The sequence below is a fragment of the Scyliorhinus torazame genome, chromosome 20, assembly GCF_047496885.1.
Source record: "Scyliorhinus torazame isolate Kashiwa2021f chromosome 20, sScyTor2.1, whole genome shotgun sequence".
Lineage (NCBI taxonomy): Eukaryota > Metazoa > Chordata > Chondrichthyes > Carcharhiniformes > Scyliorhinidae > Scyliorhinus > Scyliorhinus torazame.
The window spans coordinates 4,282,393-4,299,766 of NC_092726.1; the positions used below are offsets into that span (position 1 = coordinate 4,282,393).

The window sequence follows — 17,374 nt, forward strand, 5'->3', positions numbered from 1 at the left end:
CGGGAGTGGTTTTCTAAGAGCCCTTGTCCAGCTGATTTCACCAAGAGCCACCTTGACTGATTCAGCAATCACTTTTTAAAATGCCACACCTTGTTAAAGTGCTGAGCACCCTTCTGGGAACGGAGGAGGCGTGCGGCCAGCCTCTCTTCAACATGGGGTTTAGTCACAAAACCCAGTGTCACATCAGTACAGACCAGTGGAAACCGGTTCCCAAACATGTCCCCGCACCTTTCCCTGCCCTCCAACACAAGTATAACATGCATCGATTGTCACAACTGATACGTGAAACCTTGAGCGTGCGAGTTCCACTAACTCCCAACCCCAGTACTGCTGTGAGGATTCTGACCGCGATTGATGAATGACTGGGGGATTAGAAGCACCCGGCCTGAAATGTTTCCAAATGCAGTAATATAACAGAGCACAATCTAAGAGACGCCCCTCTATATTCATCGGCACCCTGTCAATGTCCCGTTGTAACCTCCTGACTGAAGACTGATTAGTACTGTGCAATAAGGAAAGATTAAAAAGACTTGCATTTCTACTGCACCTTTCACAACCTTACAATGTCCCAAAGTGGTTCACAGCCCAGGAATGATTCTGAGGTGCAGTCACTGTTTTCGGAAACACACCAGCCAATTGGAGCAGCGCAGCATTCCATCAGCAGTATTAACATAATGACCGGGTTATATGTTTCTGTCATTTTGACAGAGGGAGAGTATTGCAAAGGATACTCTGAGAAAACTTGTGGCCTTGTTGAAAATAGTGCCATGGCATCTTTTACAGGCAAGGTCGGGACCTCGGTTTAACTTAAAGAAACTCCTTCGACAGTGCAGCACTCCCTCAGTACTGACCCTCTGACAGTGCAGCACTCCCTCAGTACTGACCCTCTGACAGTGCAGCACTCCCTCAGTACTGACCCTCTGACAGTGCGGCACTCCCTCAGTACGGACCCTCTGACAGTGCAGCACTCCCTCCGTACTGACCCTCTGATAGTGCGGCACTCCCTCAGTACTGACCCTCTGACAGTGCAGCACTCCCTCAGTACTGACCCTCTGACAGTGCGGCACTCCCTCAGTACTGACCCTCTGACAGTGCGGCACTCTCTCAGTACTGACCCTCTGACAGTGCAGCACTCCCTCAGTACTGACCCTCTGACAGTGCGGCACTCCCTCAGTACTGACCCTCTGACAGTGTGGCACTCCCTCAGTACTGACCCTCTGACAGTGCAGCACTCCCTCAGCACTGACCCTCTGACAGTGCACACACCCTCAGTACTGACCCTCTGACAGTGCGGCACTCCCTCAGCACTGACCCTCTGACAGTGCAGCACTCCCTCAGTACTGACCCTCTGACAGTGCGGCACTCCCTCAGTACTGACCCTCTGACAGTGCGGCACTCCCTCAGTACTGACCCTCTGACAGTGCGGCACTCCCTCAGTACTGACCCTCTGACAGTGCAGCACTCCCTCAGTACTGACCCTCTGACAGTGCAGCACTCCCTCATTACTGATCCTCTGACAGTGCGGCACTCCCTCAGTACTGACCCTCTGACAGTGCCGCGCTCCCTCACTACTGACCCTCTGACAGTGCGGCACTCCCTCAGTACTGACCCTCTGACAGTGCAGCACTCCCTCAGTACTGACCCTCTGACAGTGTGGCACTCCCTCAGTACTGACCCTCTGACAGTGCGGCACTCCCTCAGTACTGACCCTCTGACAGTGCGGCACTCCCTCAGTACTGACCCCCTGACAGTGCGGCACTCCCTCAGTACTGACCCTCTGACAGTGCAGTACTCTCTCAGTACTGACCCTCTGACAGTGCAGCACTCCCTCAGTACTGACCCTCTGACAGTGCGGCACTCCCTCAGTACTGACTCTCTGACAGTGCGGCGCTCCCTCAGTGCTGACCCTCTGACAGTGCAGCACTCCCTCAGTACTGACCCTCTGACAGCGTGGCACTCCCTCAGTACTGAACCTCTGACAGTGCAGCACTCCCTCAGTACTGACCTCTGACAGCGTGGCACTCCCTCAGTGCTGACCCTCTGACAGTGCAGTACTCCCTCAGTACTGACCCTCTGACAGTGCGGCACTCCCTCAGTACTGACCCTCTGACAGTGCAGCACTCCCTCAGTACTGACCCTCTGACAGTGTGGCACTCCCTCAGAACTGACCCTCTGACAGTGCAGCACTCCCTCAGTACTGACCCTCTGACAGTGCGGCACTCCCTCAGTACTGACCCTCTGACAGTGCAGCACTCCCTCAGTACTGACCCTCTGACAGTGTGGCACTCCCTCAGTACTGACCCTCTGACAGTGCGGCACTCCCTCAGTACTGACCCTCTGACAGTGCGGCACTCCCTCAGTACTGACCCCCTGACAGTGCGGCACTCCCTCAGTACTGACCCTCTGACAGTGCAGTACTCCCTCAGTACTGACCCTCTGACAGTGCAGCACTCCCTCAGTACTGACCCTCTGACAGTGCGGCACTCCCTCAGTGCTGACCCTCTGACAGTGCGGCGCTCCCTCAGTACTGACCCTCTGACAGTGCAGCACTCCCTCAGTACTGACCCTCTGACAGCGTGGCACTCCCTCAGTACTGACCCTCTGACAGTGCAGCACTCCCTCAGTACTGACCTCTGACAGCGTGGCACTCCCTCAGCACTGACCCTCTGACAGTGCAGCACTCCCTCAGTACTGACCTCTGACAGCGTGGCACTCCCTCAGTACTGACCCTCTGACAGTGCGGCACTCCCTCAGTACTGACCCTCTGACAGTGCAGCACTCCCTCAGTACTGACCTCTGACAGCGTGGCACTCCCTCAGCACTGACCCTCTGACAGTGCAGCACTCCCTCAGTACTGACCTCTGACAGCGTGGCACTCCCTCAGTATTGTCCTGGAGTTTGAGCCTGGATTTTTGGCGAATGTTGAATACGTTGCACTAACCTTAAACACTTTGCAATTTGTTCTATTCAGGCCAAAGGAAATCAACCGGGAAGAGTTTGCGGTACACAGCATGCGGTGTGGGAGGAAACTAGCAAAAGACGGAGATGTAAGTGCTGTGAGAGAAGGAAGAGGTCTCTTTATAAGCAGACTTTGAACAAGTTAGAGTCAGTCTTCAGCAGCTGCCGGCATTTATTCAGTACACAAAATCCCAGCATTGGAACAAACTGTTGAAGCCAGTCGTGTAAACTGCAGTGCGGGGTCTTCACATCCTCCATCGCCCCCCATCCCCCTCTCCTATTCTGCAGTGCGGGGTCTTCTCATCCTCCATCGCCCCCCATCCTCCTCTCCTATTCTGCAGTGCGGGGTCTTCTCATCCTCCATCGCCCCCCATCCTCCTCTCCTATTCAGCAGTGCGGGGTCTTCTCCTCGTCCATCGCCCCCCATCCCCCTCTCCTATTCTGCAGTGCGGGGTCTTCTCATCCTCCATCGCCCCCCATCCTCCTCTCCTATTCAGCAGTGCGGCGTCTTCTCCTCGTCCATCGCCCCCCATCCTCCTCTCCTATTCTGCAGTGCGGGGTCTTCTCGTCCTCCATCGCCCCCATCCTCCTCTCCTATTCTGCAGTGCGGGGTCTTCTCGTCCTCCATCGCCCCCATCCTCCTCTCCTATTCAGCAGTGCGGCGTCTTCTCCTCGTCCATCGCCCCCCATCCTCCTCTCCTATTCTGCAGTGCGGGGTCTTCTCATCCTCCATCGCCCCCATCCTCCTCTCCTATTCTGCAGTGCGGGGTCTTCTCCTCCTCCATCGCCCCCCATCCTCCTCTCCTATTCTGCAGTGCGGCGTCTTCTCCTCGTCCATCGCCCCCCATCCCCCTCTCCTATTCTGCAGTGCGGTGTCTTCACATCCTCCATCGCCCCCCATCCTCCTCTCCTATTCTGCAGTGCGGCGTCTTCTCATCCTCCATCGCCCCCCATCCCCCTCTCTCCTATTCTGCAGTGCGGGGTCTTCTCCTCGTCCATCGCCCCCATCCCCCTCTCCTATTCTGCAGTGCGGCGTCTTCTCATCCTCCATCGCCCCCCCATCCTCCTCTCCTATTCTGCAGTGCGGGGTCTTCTCCTCGTCCATCGCCCCCATCCCCCTCTCCTATTCTGCAGTGCGGCGTCTTCTCATCCTCCATCGCCCCCCCATCCTCCTCTCCTATTCTGCAGTGCGGCGTCTTCACATCCTCCATCGCCCCCATCCTCCTCTCCTATTCTGCAGTGCGGCGTCTTCACATCCTCCATCGCCCCCATCCTCCTCTCCTATTCTGCAGTGCGGCGTCTTCTCATCCTCCATCGCCCCCCATCCCCCTCTCCTATTCTGCAGTGCGGCGTCTTCTCCTCGTCCATCGCCCCCATCCCCCTCTCCTATTCTGCAGTGCGGCGTCTTCTCATCCTCCATCTCCCCCCATCCCCCTCTCCTATTCTGCAGTGCGGGGTCTTCTCCTCCTCCATCGCCCCCCATCCCCCTCTCTCCTATTCTGCAGTGCGGCGTCTTCTCATCCTCCATCGCCCCCCATCCCCCTCTCCTATTCTGCAGTGCGGGGTCTTCTCATCCTCCATCTCCCCCCCATCCTCCTCTCCTATTCTGCAGTGCGGCGTCTTCTCATCCTCCATCGCCCCCCATCCCCCTCTCCTATTCTGCAGTGCGGGGTCTTCTCATCCTCCATCGCCCCCCATCCCCCTCTCCTATTCTGCAGTGCGGGGTCTTCTCGTCCTCCATCGCCCCCCATCCTCCTCTCCTATTCTGCAGCGCGGCGTCTTCTCATCCTCCATCGCCCCCCATCCCCCTCTCCTATTCTGCAGTGCGGGGTCTTCTCGTCCTCCATCTCCCCCCCATCCTCATCTCTCCTATTCTGCAGTGCGGGGTCTTCTCATCCTCCATCGCCCCCATCCTCCTCTCCTATTCTGCAGCGCGGGGTCTTCTCGTCCTCCATCTCCCCCCATCCCCCTCTCCTATTCTGCAGTGCGGGGTCTTCTCATCCTCCATCGCCCCCATCCTCCTCTCCTATTCTGCAGCGCGGGGTCTTCTCGTCCTCCATCGCCCCCCATCCTCCTCTCCTATTCTGCAGTGCGGGGTCTTCTCCTCGTCCATCGCCCCCCATCCTCCTCTCCTATTCTGCAGTGCGGGGTCTTCTCGTCCTCCATCGCCCCCCATCCTCCTCTCCTATTCTGCAGTGCGGGGTCTTCTCGTCCTCCATCGCCCCCCATCCTCCTCTCCTATTCTGCAGTGCGGGGTCTTCTCCTCGTCCATCGCCCCCCATCCTCCTCTCCTATTCAGCAGTGCGGCGTCTTCTCGTCCTCCATCGCCCCCCATCCTCCTCTCCTATTCTGCAGTGCGGGGTCTTCTCCTCGTCCATCGCCCCCCATCCCCCTCTCCTATTCTGCAGTGCGGCGTCTTCTCATCCTCCATCGCTCCCATCCTCCTCTCTCCTATTCTGCAGTGCGGCGTCTTCTCATCCTCCATCGCTCCCATCCTCCTCTCTCCTATTCTGCAGTGCGGCGTCTTCTCATCCTCCATCGCCCCCCATCCCCCTCTCCTATTCTGCAGTGCGGCGTCTTCTCCTCGTCCATCGCCCCCCATCCCCCTCTCCTATTCTGCAGTGCGGCGTCTTCTCATCCTCCATCGCCCCCCATCCTCCTCTCTCCTATTCTGCAGTGCGGCGTCTTCTCATCCTCCATCGCCCCCCATCCCCCTCTCCTATTCTGCAGTGCGGGGTCTTCTCATCCTCCATCGCTCCCATCCTCCTCTCCTATTCTGCAGTGCGGGGTCTTCTCATCCTCCATCGCCCCCCATCCTCCTCTCCTATTCTGCAGTGCGGGGTCTTCTCATCCTCCATCGCCCCCCATCCTCCTCTCCTATTCTGCAGTGCGGGGTCTTCTCATCCTCCATCTCCCCCCATCCCCCTCTCCTATTCTGCAGTGCGGGGTCTTCTCATCCTCCATCGCTCCCATCCTCCTCTCCTATTCTGCAGTGCGGGGTCTTCTCGTCCTCCATCGCCCCCCATCCTCCTCTCCTATTCTGCAGTGCGGGGTCTTCACATCCTCCATCGCCCCCCATCCTCCTCTCCTATTCTGCAGTGCGGGGTCTTCTCATCCTCCATCGCCCCATCCTCCTCTCCTATTCTGCAGTGCGGGGTCTTCTCATCCTCCATCGCCCCCCATCCTCCTCTCCTATTCTGCAGTGCGGGGTCTTCTCATCCTCCATCGCCCCCCATCGTCCTCTCCTATTCTGCAGTGCGGGGTCTTCTCATCCTCCATCACCCCCCATCCTCCTCTCCTATTCTGCAGTGCGGCGTCTTCTCATCCTCCATCGCCCCCCATCCCCCTCTCCTATTCTGCAGTGCGGGGTCTTCTCATCCTCCATCTCCCCCCATCCCCCTCCCCTATTCTGCAGTGCGGGGTCTTCTCATCCTCCATCACCCCCCATCCTCCTCTCCTATTCTGCAGTGCGGCGTCTTCACATCCTCCATCGCCCCCCATCCTCCTCTCCTATTCTGCAGTGCGGCGTCTTCTCGTCCTCCATCGCCCCCCATCCTCCTCTCCTATTCTGCAGTGCGGGGTCTTCGCATCCTCCATCGCCCCCCATCCCCCTCTCTCCTATTCTGCAGTGCGGGGTCTTCTCATCCTCCATCTCCCCCCATCCTCCTCTCCTATTCTGCAGTGAGGCGCCTTCTCCTCCTCCATCTCCCCCCCATCCTCATCTCTCCTATTCTGCAGTGCGGGGTCTTCTCATCCTCCATCGCCCCCATCCTCCTCTCCTATTCTGCAGCGCGGGGTCTTCTCATCCTCCATCGCCCCCATCCTCCTCTCCTATTCTGCAGCGCGGGGTCTTCTCATCCTCCATCGCCCCCATCCTCCTCTCTCCTATTCTGCAGTGCGGGGTCTTCTCATCCTCCATCGCCCCCATCCTCCTCTCCTATTCTGCAGCGCGGGGTCTTCTCATCCTCCATCGCCCCCCATCCTCCTCTCCTATTCTGCAGTGCGGGGTCTTCTCCTCCTCCATCGCCCCCCATCCCCCTCTCCTATTCTGCAGTGCGGCGTCTTCTCATCCTCCATCGCCCCCCATCCTCCCCTCTCCTATTCTGCAGTGCGGGGTCTTCTCATCCTCCATCGCCCCCATCCTCCTCTCCTATTCTGCAGCGCGGGGTCTTCTCATCCTCCATCGCCCCCCATCCTCCTCTCCTATTCTGCAGTGCGGGGTCTTCTCCTCCTCCATCGCCCCCCATCCCCCTCTCCTATTCTGCAGTGCGGGGTCTTCTCATCCTCCATCGCCCCCCATCCTCCTCTCCTATTCTGCAGTGCGGGGTCTTCTCCTCCTCCATCGCCCCCCATCCCCCTCTCCTATTCTGCAGTGCGGGGTCTTCTCATCCTCCATCTCCCCCCATCCTCCTCTCCTATTCAGCAGTGCGGGGTCTTCTCATCCTCCATCGCCCCCCATCCTCCTCTCCTATTCTGCAGTGCGGGGTCTTCTCATCCTCCATCGCCCCCATCCCCCTCTCCTATTCTGCAGTGCGGCGTCTTCTCGTCCTCCATCGCCCCCATCCTCCTCTCTCCTATTCAGCAGTGCGGCGTCTTCTCATCCTCCATCGCCCCCATCCCCCTCTCCTATTCTGCAGTGCGGCGTCTTCTCATCCTCCATCTCCCCCCATCCCCCTCTCCTATTCTGCAGTGCGGCGTCTTCTCCTCCTCCATCGCCCCCCATCCTCCTCTCCTATTCTGCAGTGCGGGGTCTTCTCATCCTCCATCGCCCCCCCATCCCCCTCTCCTATTCTGCAGTGCGGGGTCTTCACATCCTCCATCGCCCCCATCCCCCTCTCCTATTCTGCAGTGCGGCGTCTTCTCCTCGTCCATCGCCCCCATCCTCCTCTCTCCTATTCTGCAGTGCGGCGTCTTCTCATCCTCCATCGCCCCCCATCCCCCTCTCCTATTCTGCAGTGCGGCGTCTTCTCATCCTCCATCGCTCCCATCCTCCTCTCCTATTCTGCAGTGCGGGGTCTTCTCATCCTCCATCGCCCCCCATCCTCCTCTCCTATTCTGCAGTGCGGGGTCTTCTCATCCTCCATCGCCCCCCATCCTCCTCTCCTATTCTGCAGTGCGGGGTCTTCTCCTCCTCCATCGCTCCCATCCTCCTCTCCTATTCTGCAGTGCGGGGTCTTCTCGTCCTCCATCGCCCCCCATCCTCCTCTCCTATTCTGCAGTGCGGGGTCTTCTCATCCTCCATCGCCCCCCATCCTCCTCTCCTATTCTGCAGTGCGGGGTCTTCTCATCCTCCATCGCTCCCATCCTCCTCTCCTATTCTGCAGTGCGGGGTCTTCTCGTCCTCCATCGCCCCCCATCCTCCTCTCCTATTCTGCAGTGCGGGGTCTTCACATCCTCCATCGCTCCCATCCCTCTCTCCTATTCTGCAGTGCGGGGTCTTCTCATCCTCCATTGCCCCCCATCCCCCTCTCCTATTCTGCAGTGCGGGGTCTTCTCGTCCTCCATCACCCCCCATCCTCCTCTCCTATTCTGCAGTGCGGGGTCTTCTCATCCTCCATCGCCCCCCATTCCCCTCTCCTATTCTGCAGTGCGGGGTCTTCTCGTCCTCCATCACCCCCCATCCTCCTCTCCTATTCTGCAGTGCGGCGTCTTCTCGTCCTCCATCGCCCCCCATCCCCCTCTCCTATTCTGCAGTGCGGGGTCTTCTCGTCCTCCATCACCCCCCATCCTCCTCTCCTATTCTGCAGTGCGGGGTCTTCTCATCCTCCATCGCCCCCCCATCCCCCTCTCCTATTCTGCAGTGCGGCGTCTTCTCATCCTCCATCTCCCCCCATCCTCCTCTCCTATTCTGCAGTGCGGGGTCTTCTCATCCTCCATCGCCCCCCCATCCCCCTCTCCTATTCTGCAGTGCGGGGTCTTCTCGTCCTCCATCACCCCCCATCCTCCTCTCTCCTATTCTGCAGTGCAGGGTCTTCTCATCCTCCATCGCCCCCCATCCCCCTCTCCTATTCTGCAGTGCGGGGTCTTCTCGTCCTCCATCGCCCCCCATCCTCCTCTCCTATTCTGCAGTGCGGGGTCTTCACATCCTCCATCGCTCCCATCCCTCTCTCCTATTCTGCAGTGCGGGGTCTTCTCATCCTCCATTGCCCCCCATCCCCCTCTCCTATTCTGCAGTGCGGGGTCTTCTCGTCCTCCATCACCCCCCATCCTCCTCTCCTATTCTGCAGTGCGGCGTCTTCTCGTCCTCCATCGCCCCCCATCCCCCTCTCCTATTCTGCAGTGCGGGGTCTTCTCGTCCTCCATCACCCCCCATCCTCCTCTCCTATTCTGCAGTGCGGGGTCTTCTCATCCTCCATCGCCCCATCCTCCTCTCCTATTCTGCAGTGCGGGGTCTTCTCATCCTCCATCACCCCCCATCCTCCTCTCCTATTCTGCAGTGCGGCGTCTTCTCATCCTCCATCGCCCCCCATCCCCCTCTCCTATTCTGCAGTGCGGGGTCTTCTCATCCTCCATCGCCCCCCATCCCCCTCTCCTATTCTGCAGTGCGGGGTCTTCTCGTCCTCCATCGCCCCCCCATCCTCCTCTCCTATTCTGCAGTGCGGCGTCTTCACATCCTCCATCGCCCCCCCATCCTCCTCTCCTATTCTGCAGTGCGGGGTCTTCTCATCCTCCATCGCCCCCCCATCCTCCTCTCCTATTCTGCAGTGCGGGGTCTTCTCATCCTCCATCGCCCCCCCATCCCCCTCTCCTATTCTGCAGTGCGGCGTCTTCTCGTCCTCCATCGCCCCCCATCCTCCTCTCCTATTCTGCAGTGCGGGGTCTTCGCATCCTCCATCGCCCCCCATCCCCCTCTCTCCTATTCTGCAGTGCGGGGTCTTCTCATCCTCCATCTCCCCCCATCCCTCTCTCCTATTCTGCAGTGCGGGGTCTTCTCATCCTCCATCGCCCCCATCCTCCTCTCCTATTCTGCAGCGCGGGGTCTTCTCATCCTCCATCGCCCCCATCCTCCTCTCCTATTCTGCAGCGCGGGGTCGTCTCATCCTCCATCGCCCCCCATCCCCCTCTCCTATTCTGCAGTGCGGGGTCTTCTCATCCTCCATCGCCCCCCATCCCCCTCTCCTATTCTGCAGTGCGGGGTCTTCTCATCCTCCATCGCCCCCCATCCTCCTCTCTCCTATTCTGCAGTGCGGGGTCTTCTCATCCTCCATCGCCCCCCCATCCCCCTCTCCTATTCTGCAGTGCGGCGTCGTCTCCTCGTCCATCGCCCCCCATCCCCCTCTCCTATTCTGCAGTGCGGGGTCTTCTCATCCTCCATCGCCCCCCATCCTCCTCTCTCCTATTCTGCAGTGCGGGGTCTTCTCATCCTCCATCGCCCCCCATCCTCCTCTCCTATTCTGCAGTGCGGGGTCATCTCATCCTCCATCGCCCCCCATCCCCCTCTCCTATTCTGCAGTGCGGGGTCTTCTCCTCGTCCATCGCCCCCCATCCCCCTCTCCTATTCTGCAGTGCGGGGTCTTCTCATCCTCCATCGCCCCCCATCCCCCTCTCCTATTCTGCAGTGCGGGGTCTTCTCATCCTCCATCGCCCCCCATCCCCCTCTCCTATTCTGCAGTGCGGGGTCTTCTCATCCTCCATCGCCCCCATCCTCCTCTCTCCTATTCTGCAGTGCGGGGTCTTCTCATCCTCCATCGCCCCCCATCCCCCTCTCCTATTCTGCAGTGCGGCGTCTTCTCATCCTCCATCTCCCCCCATCCTCCTCTCCTATTCTGCAGTGCGGGGTCTTCTCATCCTCCATCGCCCCCATCCTCCTCTCTCCTATTCTGCAGTGCGGGGTCTTCTCATCCTCCATCGCCCCCCATCCCCCTCTCCTATTCTGCAGTGCGGGGTCTTCTCATCCTCCATCGCCCCCCATCCCCCTCTCCTATTCTGCAGTGCGGGGTCTTCTCATCCTCCATCGCCCCCATCCTCCTCTCTCCTATTCTGCAGTGCGGGGTCTTCTCATCCTCCATCGCCCCCCATCCCCCTCTCCTATTCTGCAGTGCGGGGTCTTCTCATCCTCCATCGCCCCCCATCCCCCTCTCCTATTCTGCAGTGCGGGGTCTTCTCATCCTCCATCGCCCCCATCCTCCTCTCCTATTCTGCAGTGCGGGGTCTTCTCCTCGTCCATCTCCCCCCCATCCTCATCTCTCCTATTCTGCAGTGCGGGGTCTTCTCATCCTCCATCGCCCCCATCCTCCTCTCCTATTCTGCAGCGCGGGGTCTTCTCATCCTCCATCGCCCCCATCCTCCTCTCCTATTCTGCAGCGCGGGGTCTTCTCATCCTCCATCGCCCCCCATCCTCCTCTCCTATTCTGCAGTGCGGGGTCTTCTCCTCCTCCATCGCCCCCCATCCCCCTCTCCTATTCTGCAGTGCGGGGTCTTCTCATCCTCCATCGCCCCCCATCCTCCTCTCCTATTCTGCAGTGCGGGGTCTTCTCCTCCTCCATCGCCCCCCATCCCCCTCTCCTATTCTGCAGTGCGGGGTCTTCTCATCCTCCATCTCCCCCCATCCTCCTCTCCTATTCAGCAGTGCGGCGTCTTCTCGTCCTCCATCGCCCCCATCCTCCTCTCTCCTATTCAGCAGTGCGGCGTCTTCTCATCCTCCATCGCCCCCCATCCTCCTCTCCTATTCTGCAGTGCGGGGTCTTCTCATCCTCCATCTCCCCCCATCCCTCTCTCCTATTCTGCAGTGAGGCGTCTTCTCCTCCTCCATCTCCCCCCCATCCTCATCTCTCCTATTCTGCAGTGCGGGGTCTTCTCATCCTCCATCGCCCCCATCCTCCTCTCCTATTCTGCAGCGCGGGGTCTTCTCATCCTCCATCGCCCCCATCCTCCTCTCCTATTCTGCAGCGCGGGGTCGTCTCATCCTCCATCGCCCCCCATCCCCCTCTCCTATTCTGCAGTGCGGGGTCTTCTCATCCTCCATCGCCCCCCATCCCCCTCTCCTATTCTGCAGTGCGGGGTCTTCTCATCCTCCATCGCCCCCCATCCTCCTCTCTCCTATTCTGCAGTGCGGGGTCTTCTCATCCTCCATCGCCCCCCCATCCCCCTCTCCTATTCTGCAGTGCGGCGTCGTCTCATCCTCCATCGCCCCCCATCCTCCTCTCCTATTCTGCAGTGCGGGGTCATCTCATCCTCCATCGCCCCCCATCCCCCTCTCCTATTCTGCAGTGCGGGGTCTTCTCCTCGTCCATCGCCCCCCATCCCCCTCTCCTATTCTGCAGTGCGGGGTCTTCTCATCCTCCATCGCCCCCCATCCCCCTCTCCTATTCTGCAGTGCGGGGTCTTCTCATCCTCCATCGCCCCCCATCCCCCTCTCCTATTCTGCAGTGCGGGGTCTTCTCATCCTCCATCGCCCCCATCCTCCTCTCTCCTATTCTGCAGTGCGGGGTCTTCTCATCCTCCATCGCCCCCCATCCCCCTCTCCTATTCTGCAGTGCGGCGTCTTCTCATCCTCCATCTCCCCCCATCCTCCTCTCCTATTCTGCAGTGCGGGGTCTTCTCATCCTCCATCGCCCCCATCCTCCTCTCTCCTATTCTGCAGTGCGGGGTCTTCTCATCCTCCATCGCCCCCCATCCCCCTCTCCTATTCTGCAGTGCGGGGTCTTCTCATCCTCCATCGCCCCCCATCCCCCTCTCCTATTCTGCAGTGCGGGGTCTTCTCATCCTCCATCGCCCCCATCCTCCTCTCTCCTATTCTGCAGTGCGGGGTCTTCTCATCCTCCATCGCCCCCCATCCCCCTCTCCTATTCTGCAGTGCGGGGTCTTCTCATCCTCCATCGCCCCCCATCCCCCTCTCCTATTCTGCAGTGCGGGGTCTTCTCATCCTCCATCGCCCCCATCCTCCTCTCCTATTCTGCAGTGCGGGGTCTTCTCCTCGTCCATCTCCCCCCCATCCTCATCTCTCCTATTCTGCAGTGCGGGGTCTTCTCATCCTCCATCGCCCCCATCCTCCTCTCCTATTCTGCAGCGCGGGGTCTTCTCATCCTCCATCGCCCCCATCCTCCTCTCCTATTCTGCAGCGCGGGGTCTTCTCATCCTCCATCGCCCCCCATCCTCCTCTCCTATTCTGCAGTGCGGGGTCTTCTCCTCCTCCATCGCCCCCCATCCCCCTCTCCTATTCTGCAGTGCGGGGTCTTCTCATCCTCCATCGCCCCCCATCCTCCTCTCCTATTCTGCAGTGCGGGGTCTTCTCCTCCTCCATCGCCCCCCATCCCCCTCTCCTATTCTGCAGTGCGGGGTCTTCTCATCCTCCATCTCCCCCCATCCTCCTCTCCTATTCAGCAGTGCGGCGTCTTCTCGTCCTCCATCGCCCCCATCCTCCTCTCTCCTATTCAGCAGTGCGGCGTCTTCTCATCCTCCATCGCCCCCCATCCTCCTCTCCTATTCTGCAGTGCGGGGTCTTCTCATCCTCCATCGCCCCCCATCCCCCTCTCCTATTCTGCAGTGCGGCGTCTTCTCATCCTCCATCGCCCCCATCCCCCTCTCCTATTCTGCAGTGCGGGGTCTTCTCCTCCTCCATCGCCCCCCATCCTCCTCTCCTATTCTGCAGTGCGGGGTCTTCTCCTCGTCCATCTCCCCCCATCCCCCTCTCCTATTCTGCAGTGCGGCGTCTTCTCCTCGTCCATCGCCCCCATCCTCCTCTCTCCTATTCTGCAGTGCGGCGTCTTCTCATCCTCCATCGCCCCCCATCCTCCTCTCCTATTCTGCAGTGCGGGGTCTTCTCCTCCTCCATCGCTCCCATCCTCCTCTCCTATTCTGCAGTGCGGGGTCTTCTCGTCCTCCATCGCCCCCCATCCTCCTCTCCTATTCTGCAGTGCGGGGTCTTCTCATCCTCCATCGCCCCCCATCCTCCTCTCCTATTCTGCAGTGCGGGGTCTTCTCATCCTCCATCGCCCCCCCATCCCCCTCTCCTATTCTGCAGTGCGGGGTCTTCTCATCCTCCATCGCTCCCATCCTCCTCTCCTATTCTGCAGTGCGGGGTCTTCTCGTCCTCCATCGCCCCCCATCCTCCTCTCCTATTCTGCAGTGCGGGGTCTTCACATCCTCCATCGCTCCCATCCCTCTCTCCTATTCTGCAGTGCGGGGTCTTCTCATCCTCCATTGCCCCCCATCCCCCTCTCCTATTCTGCAGTGCGGGGTCTTCTCGTCCTCCATCACCCCCCATCCTCCTCTCCTATTCTGCAGTGCGGGGTCTTCTCATCCTCCATCGCCCCCCATTCCCCTCTCCTATTCTGCAGTGCGGGGTCTTCTCGTCCTCCATCACCCCCCATCCTCCTCTCCTATTCTGCAGTGCGGCGTCTTCTCGTCCTCCATCGCCCCCCATCCCCCTCTCCTATTCTGCAGTGCGGGGTCTTCTCGTCCTCCATCACCCCCCATCCTCTCCTATTCTGCAGTGCGGGGTCTTCTCATCCTCCATCTCCCCCCATCCTCCTCTCCTATTCTGCAGTGCGGCGTCTTCACATCCTCCATCGCCCCCATCCCCCTCTCCTATTCTGCAGTGCGGGGTCTTCTCATCCTCCATCGCCCCCCCATCCCCCTCTCCTATTCTGCAGTGCGGGGTCTTCTCGTCCTCCATCACCCCCCATCCTCCTCTCTCCTATTCTGCAGTGCAGGGTCTTCTCATCCTCCATCGCCCCCATCCTCCTCTCCTATTCTGCAGTGCGGGGTCTTCTCATCCTCCATCGCCCCCCATCCTCCTCTCCTATTCTGCAGTGCGGGGTCTTCTCGTCCTCCATCGCCCCCCATCCTCCTCTCCTATTCTGCAGTGCGGGGTCTTCACATCCTCCATCGCTCCCATCCCTCTCTCCTATTCTGCAGTGCGGGGTCTTCTCATCCTCCATTGCCCCCCATCCCCCTCTCCTATTCTGCAGTGCGGGGTCTTCTCGTCCTCCATCACCCCCCATCCTCCTCTCCTATTCTGCAGTGCGGCGTCTTCTCGTCCTCCATCGCCCCCCATCCCCCTCTCCTATTCTGCAGTGCGGGGTCTTCTCGTCCTCCATCACCCCCCATCCCCCTCTCCTATTCTGCAGTGCGGGGTCTTCTCATCCTCCATCGCCCCATCCTCCTCTCCTATTCTGCAGTGCGGGGTCTTCTCATCCTCCATCGCCCCCCATCCTCCTCTCCTATTCTGCAGTGCGGGGTCTTCTCATCCTCCATCGCCCCCCATCCTCCTCTCCTATTCTGCAGTGCGGGGTCTTCTCATCCTCCATCGCCCCCCATCCTCCTCTCCTATTCTGCAGTGCGGCGTCTTCACATCCTCCATCGCCCCCCATCCTCCTCTCCTATTCTGCAGTGCGGGGTCTTCTCATCCTCCATCGCCCCCCCATCCTCCTCTCCTATTCTGCAGTGCGGCGTCTTCTCATCCTCCATCGCCCCCCATCCTCCTCTCCTATTCTGCAGTGCGGGGTCTTCTCATCCTCCATCGCCCCCATCCTCCTCTCTCCTATTCTGCAGTGCGGGGTCTTCTCATCCTCCATCGCCCCCCGATCCTCCTCTCCTATTCTGCAGTGCGGCGTCTTCTCGTCCTCCATCGCCCCCCATCCTCCTCTCCTATTCTGCAGTGCGGGGTCTTCTCATCCTCCATCGCCCCCCGATCCTCCTCTCCTATTCTGCAGTGCGGCGTCTTCTCATCCTCCATCTCCCCCCATCCTCCTCTCCTATTCTGCAGTGCGGGGTCTTCGCATCCTCCATCGCCCCCCATCCCCCTCTCTCCTATTCTGCAGTGCGGGGTCTTCTCATCCTCCATCTCCCCCCATCCCTCTCTCCTATTCTGCAGTGAGGCGTCTTCTCCTCCTCCATCTCCCCCCCATCCTCATCTCTCCTATTCTGCAGTGCGGGGTCTTCTCATCCTCCATCGCCCCCCATCCTCCTCTCCTATTCTGCAGTGCGGGGTCTTCTCATCCTCCATCGCCCCCATCCTCCTCTCCTATTCTGCAGCGCGGGGTCTTCTCATCCTCCATCGCCCCCATCCTCCTCTCCTATTCTGCAGTGCGGGGTCTTCTCATCCTCCATCGCCCCCATCCTCCTCTCCTATTCTGCAGCGCGGGGTCTTCTCCTCCTCCATCTCCCCCCCATCCTCCTCTCCTATTCTGCAGCGCGGGGTCTTCTCATCCTCCATCGCCCCCATCCCCCTCTCCTATTCTGCAGTGCGGCGTCTTCTCATCCTCCATCGCCCCCATCCCCCTCTCCTATTCTGCAGTGCGGGGTCTTCTCCTCCTCCATCGCCCCCATCCTCCTCTCTCCTATTCAGCAGTGCGGCGTCTTCTCATCCTCCATCGCCCCCCATCCCCCTCTCCTATTCTGCAGTGCGGGGTCTTCTCCTCCTCCATCTCCCCCCATCCCCCTCTCCTATTCTGCAGTGCGGGGTCTTCTCATCCTCCATCGCCCCCCATCCTCCTCTCCTATTCTGCAGTGCGGGGTCTTCTCATCCTCCATCGCCCCCCATCCTCCTCTCTCCTATTCTGCAGTGCGGCGTCTTCTCATCCTCCATCGCCCCCCATCCTCCTCTCTCCTATTCTGCAGTGCGGCGTCTTCTCATCCTCCATCGCCCCCCATCCTCCTCTCCTATTCTGCAGTGCGGGGTCTTCTCATCCTCCATCGCCCCCCATCCTCCTCTCTCCTATTCTGCAGCGCGGGGTCTTCTCATCCTCCATCGCCCCCATCCCCCTCTCCTATTCTGCAGTGCGGCGTCTTCTCATCCTCCATCGCCCCCCATCCTCCTCTCCTATTCTGCAGTGCGGGGTCTTCTCATCCTCCATCGCCCCCCATCCTCCTCTCCTATTCTGCAGTGCGGGGTCTTCTCATCCTCCATCGCCCCCCATCCCCCTCTCCTATTCAGCAGTGCGGGGTCTTCTCATCCTCCATCGCCCCCCATCCCCCTCTCCTATTCTGCAGTGCGGGGTCTTCTCATGCTCCATCGCCCCCCATCCCCCTCTCCTATTCTGCAGTGCGGGGTCTTCTCATCCTCCATCTCCCCCCATCCTCCTCTCCTATTCAGCAGTGCGGGGTCTTCTCATCCTCCATCGCCCCCATCCTCCTCTCCTATTCTGCAGTGCGACGTCTTCTCATCCTCCATCGCCCCCATCCTCCTCTCCTATTCTGCAGTGCGGCGTCTTCTCCTCCTCCATCGCCCCCCATCCCCCTCTCCTATTCTGCAGTGCGGCGTCTTCTCCTCGTCCATCGCCCCCATCCTCCTCTCTCCTATTCTGCAGTGCGGCGTCTTCTCATCCTCCATCGCCCCCATCCTCCTCTCCTATTCTGCAGTGCGGCGTCTTCTCATCCTCCATCGCTCCCATCCTCCTCTCCTATTCTGCAGTGCGGGGTCTTCTCCTCGTCCATCGCCCCCCATCCTCCTCTCCTATTCTGCAGTGCGGGG

At 59.9% G+C, this 17,374-nt stretch overlaps 1 protein-coding gene across 1 annotated transcript in view; it reads left to right on the plus strand.

The window, feature by feature from the left end:
• gmcl1 (germ cell-less, spermatogenesis associated) overlaps nucleotides 1-17,374 on the plus strand; it is a 99,601-nt gene that overhangs the window by 55,777 nt on the left and 26,450 nt on the right. Inside the window, exon 11 of the mRNA XM_072486098.1 lies at nucleotides 2,972-3,047. Coding sequence (XP_072342199.1) covers nucleotides 2,972-3,047 — 76 coding nt within the window. The remainder of the gene's footprint in view (nucleotides 1-2,971; nucleotides 3,048-17,374) is intronic.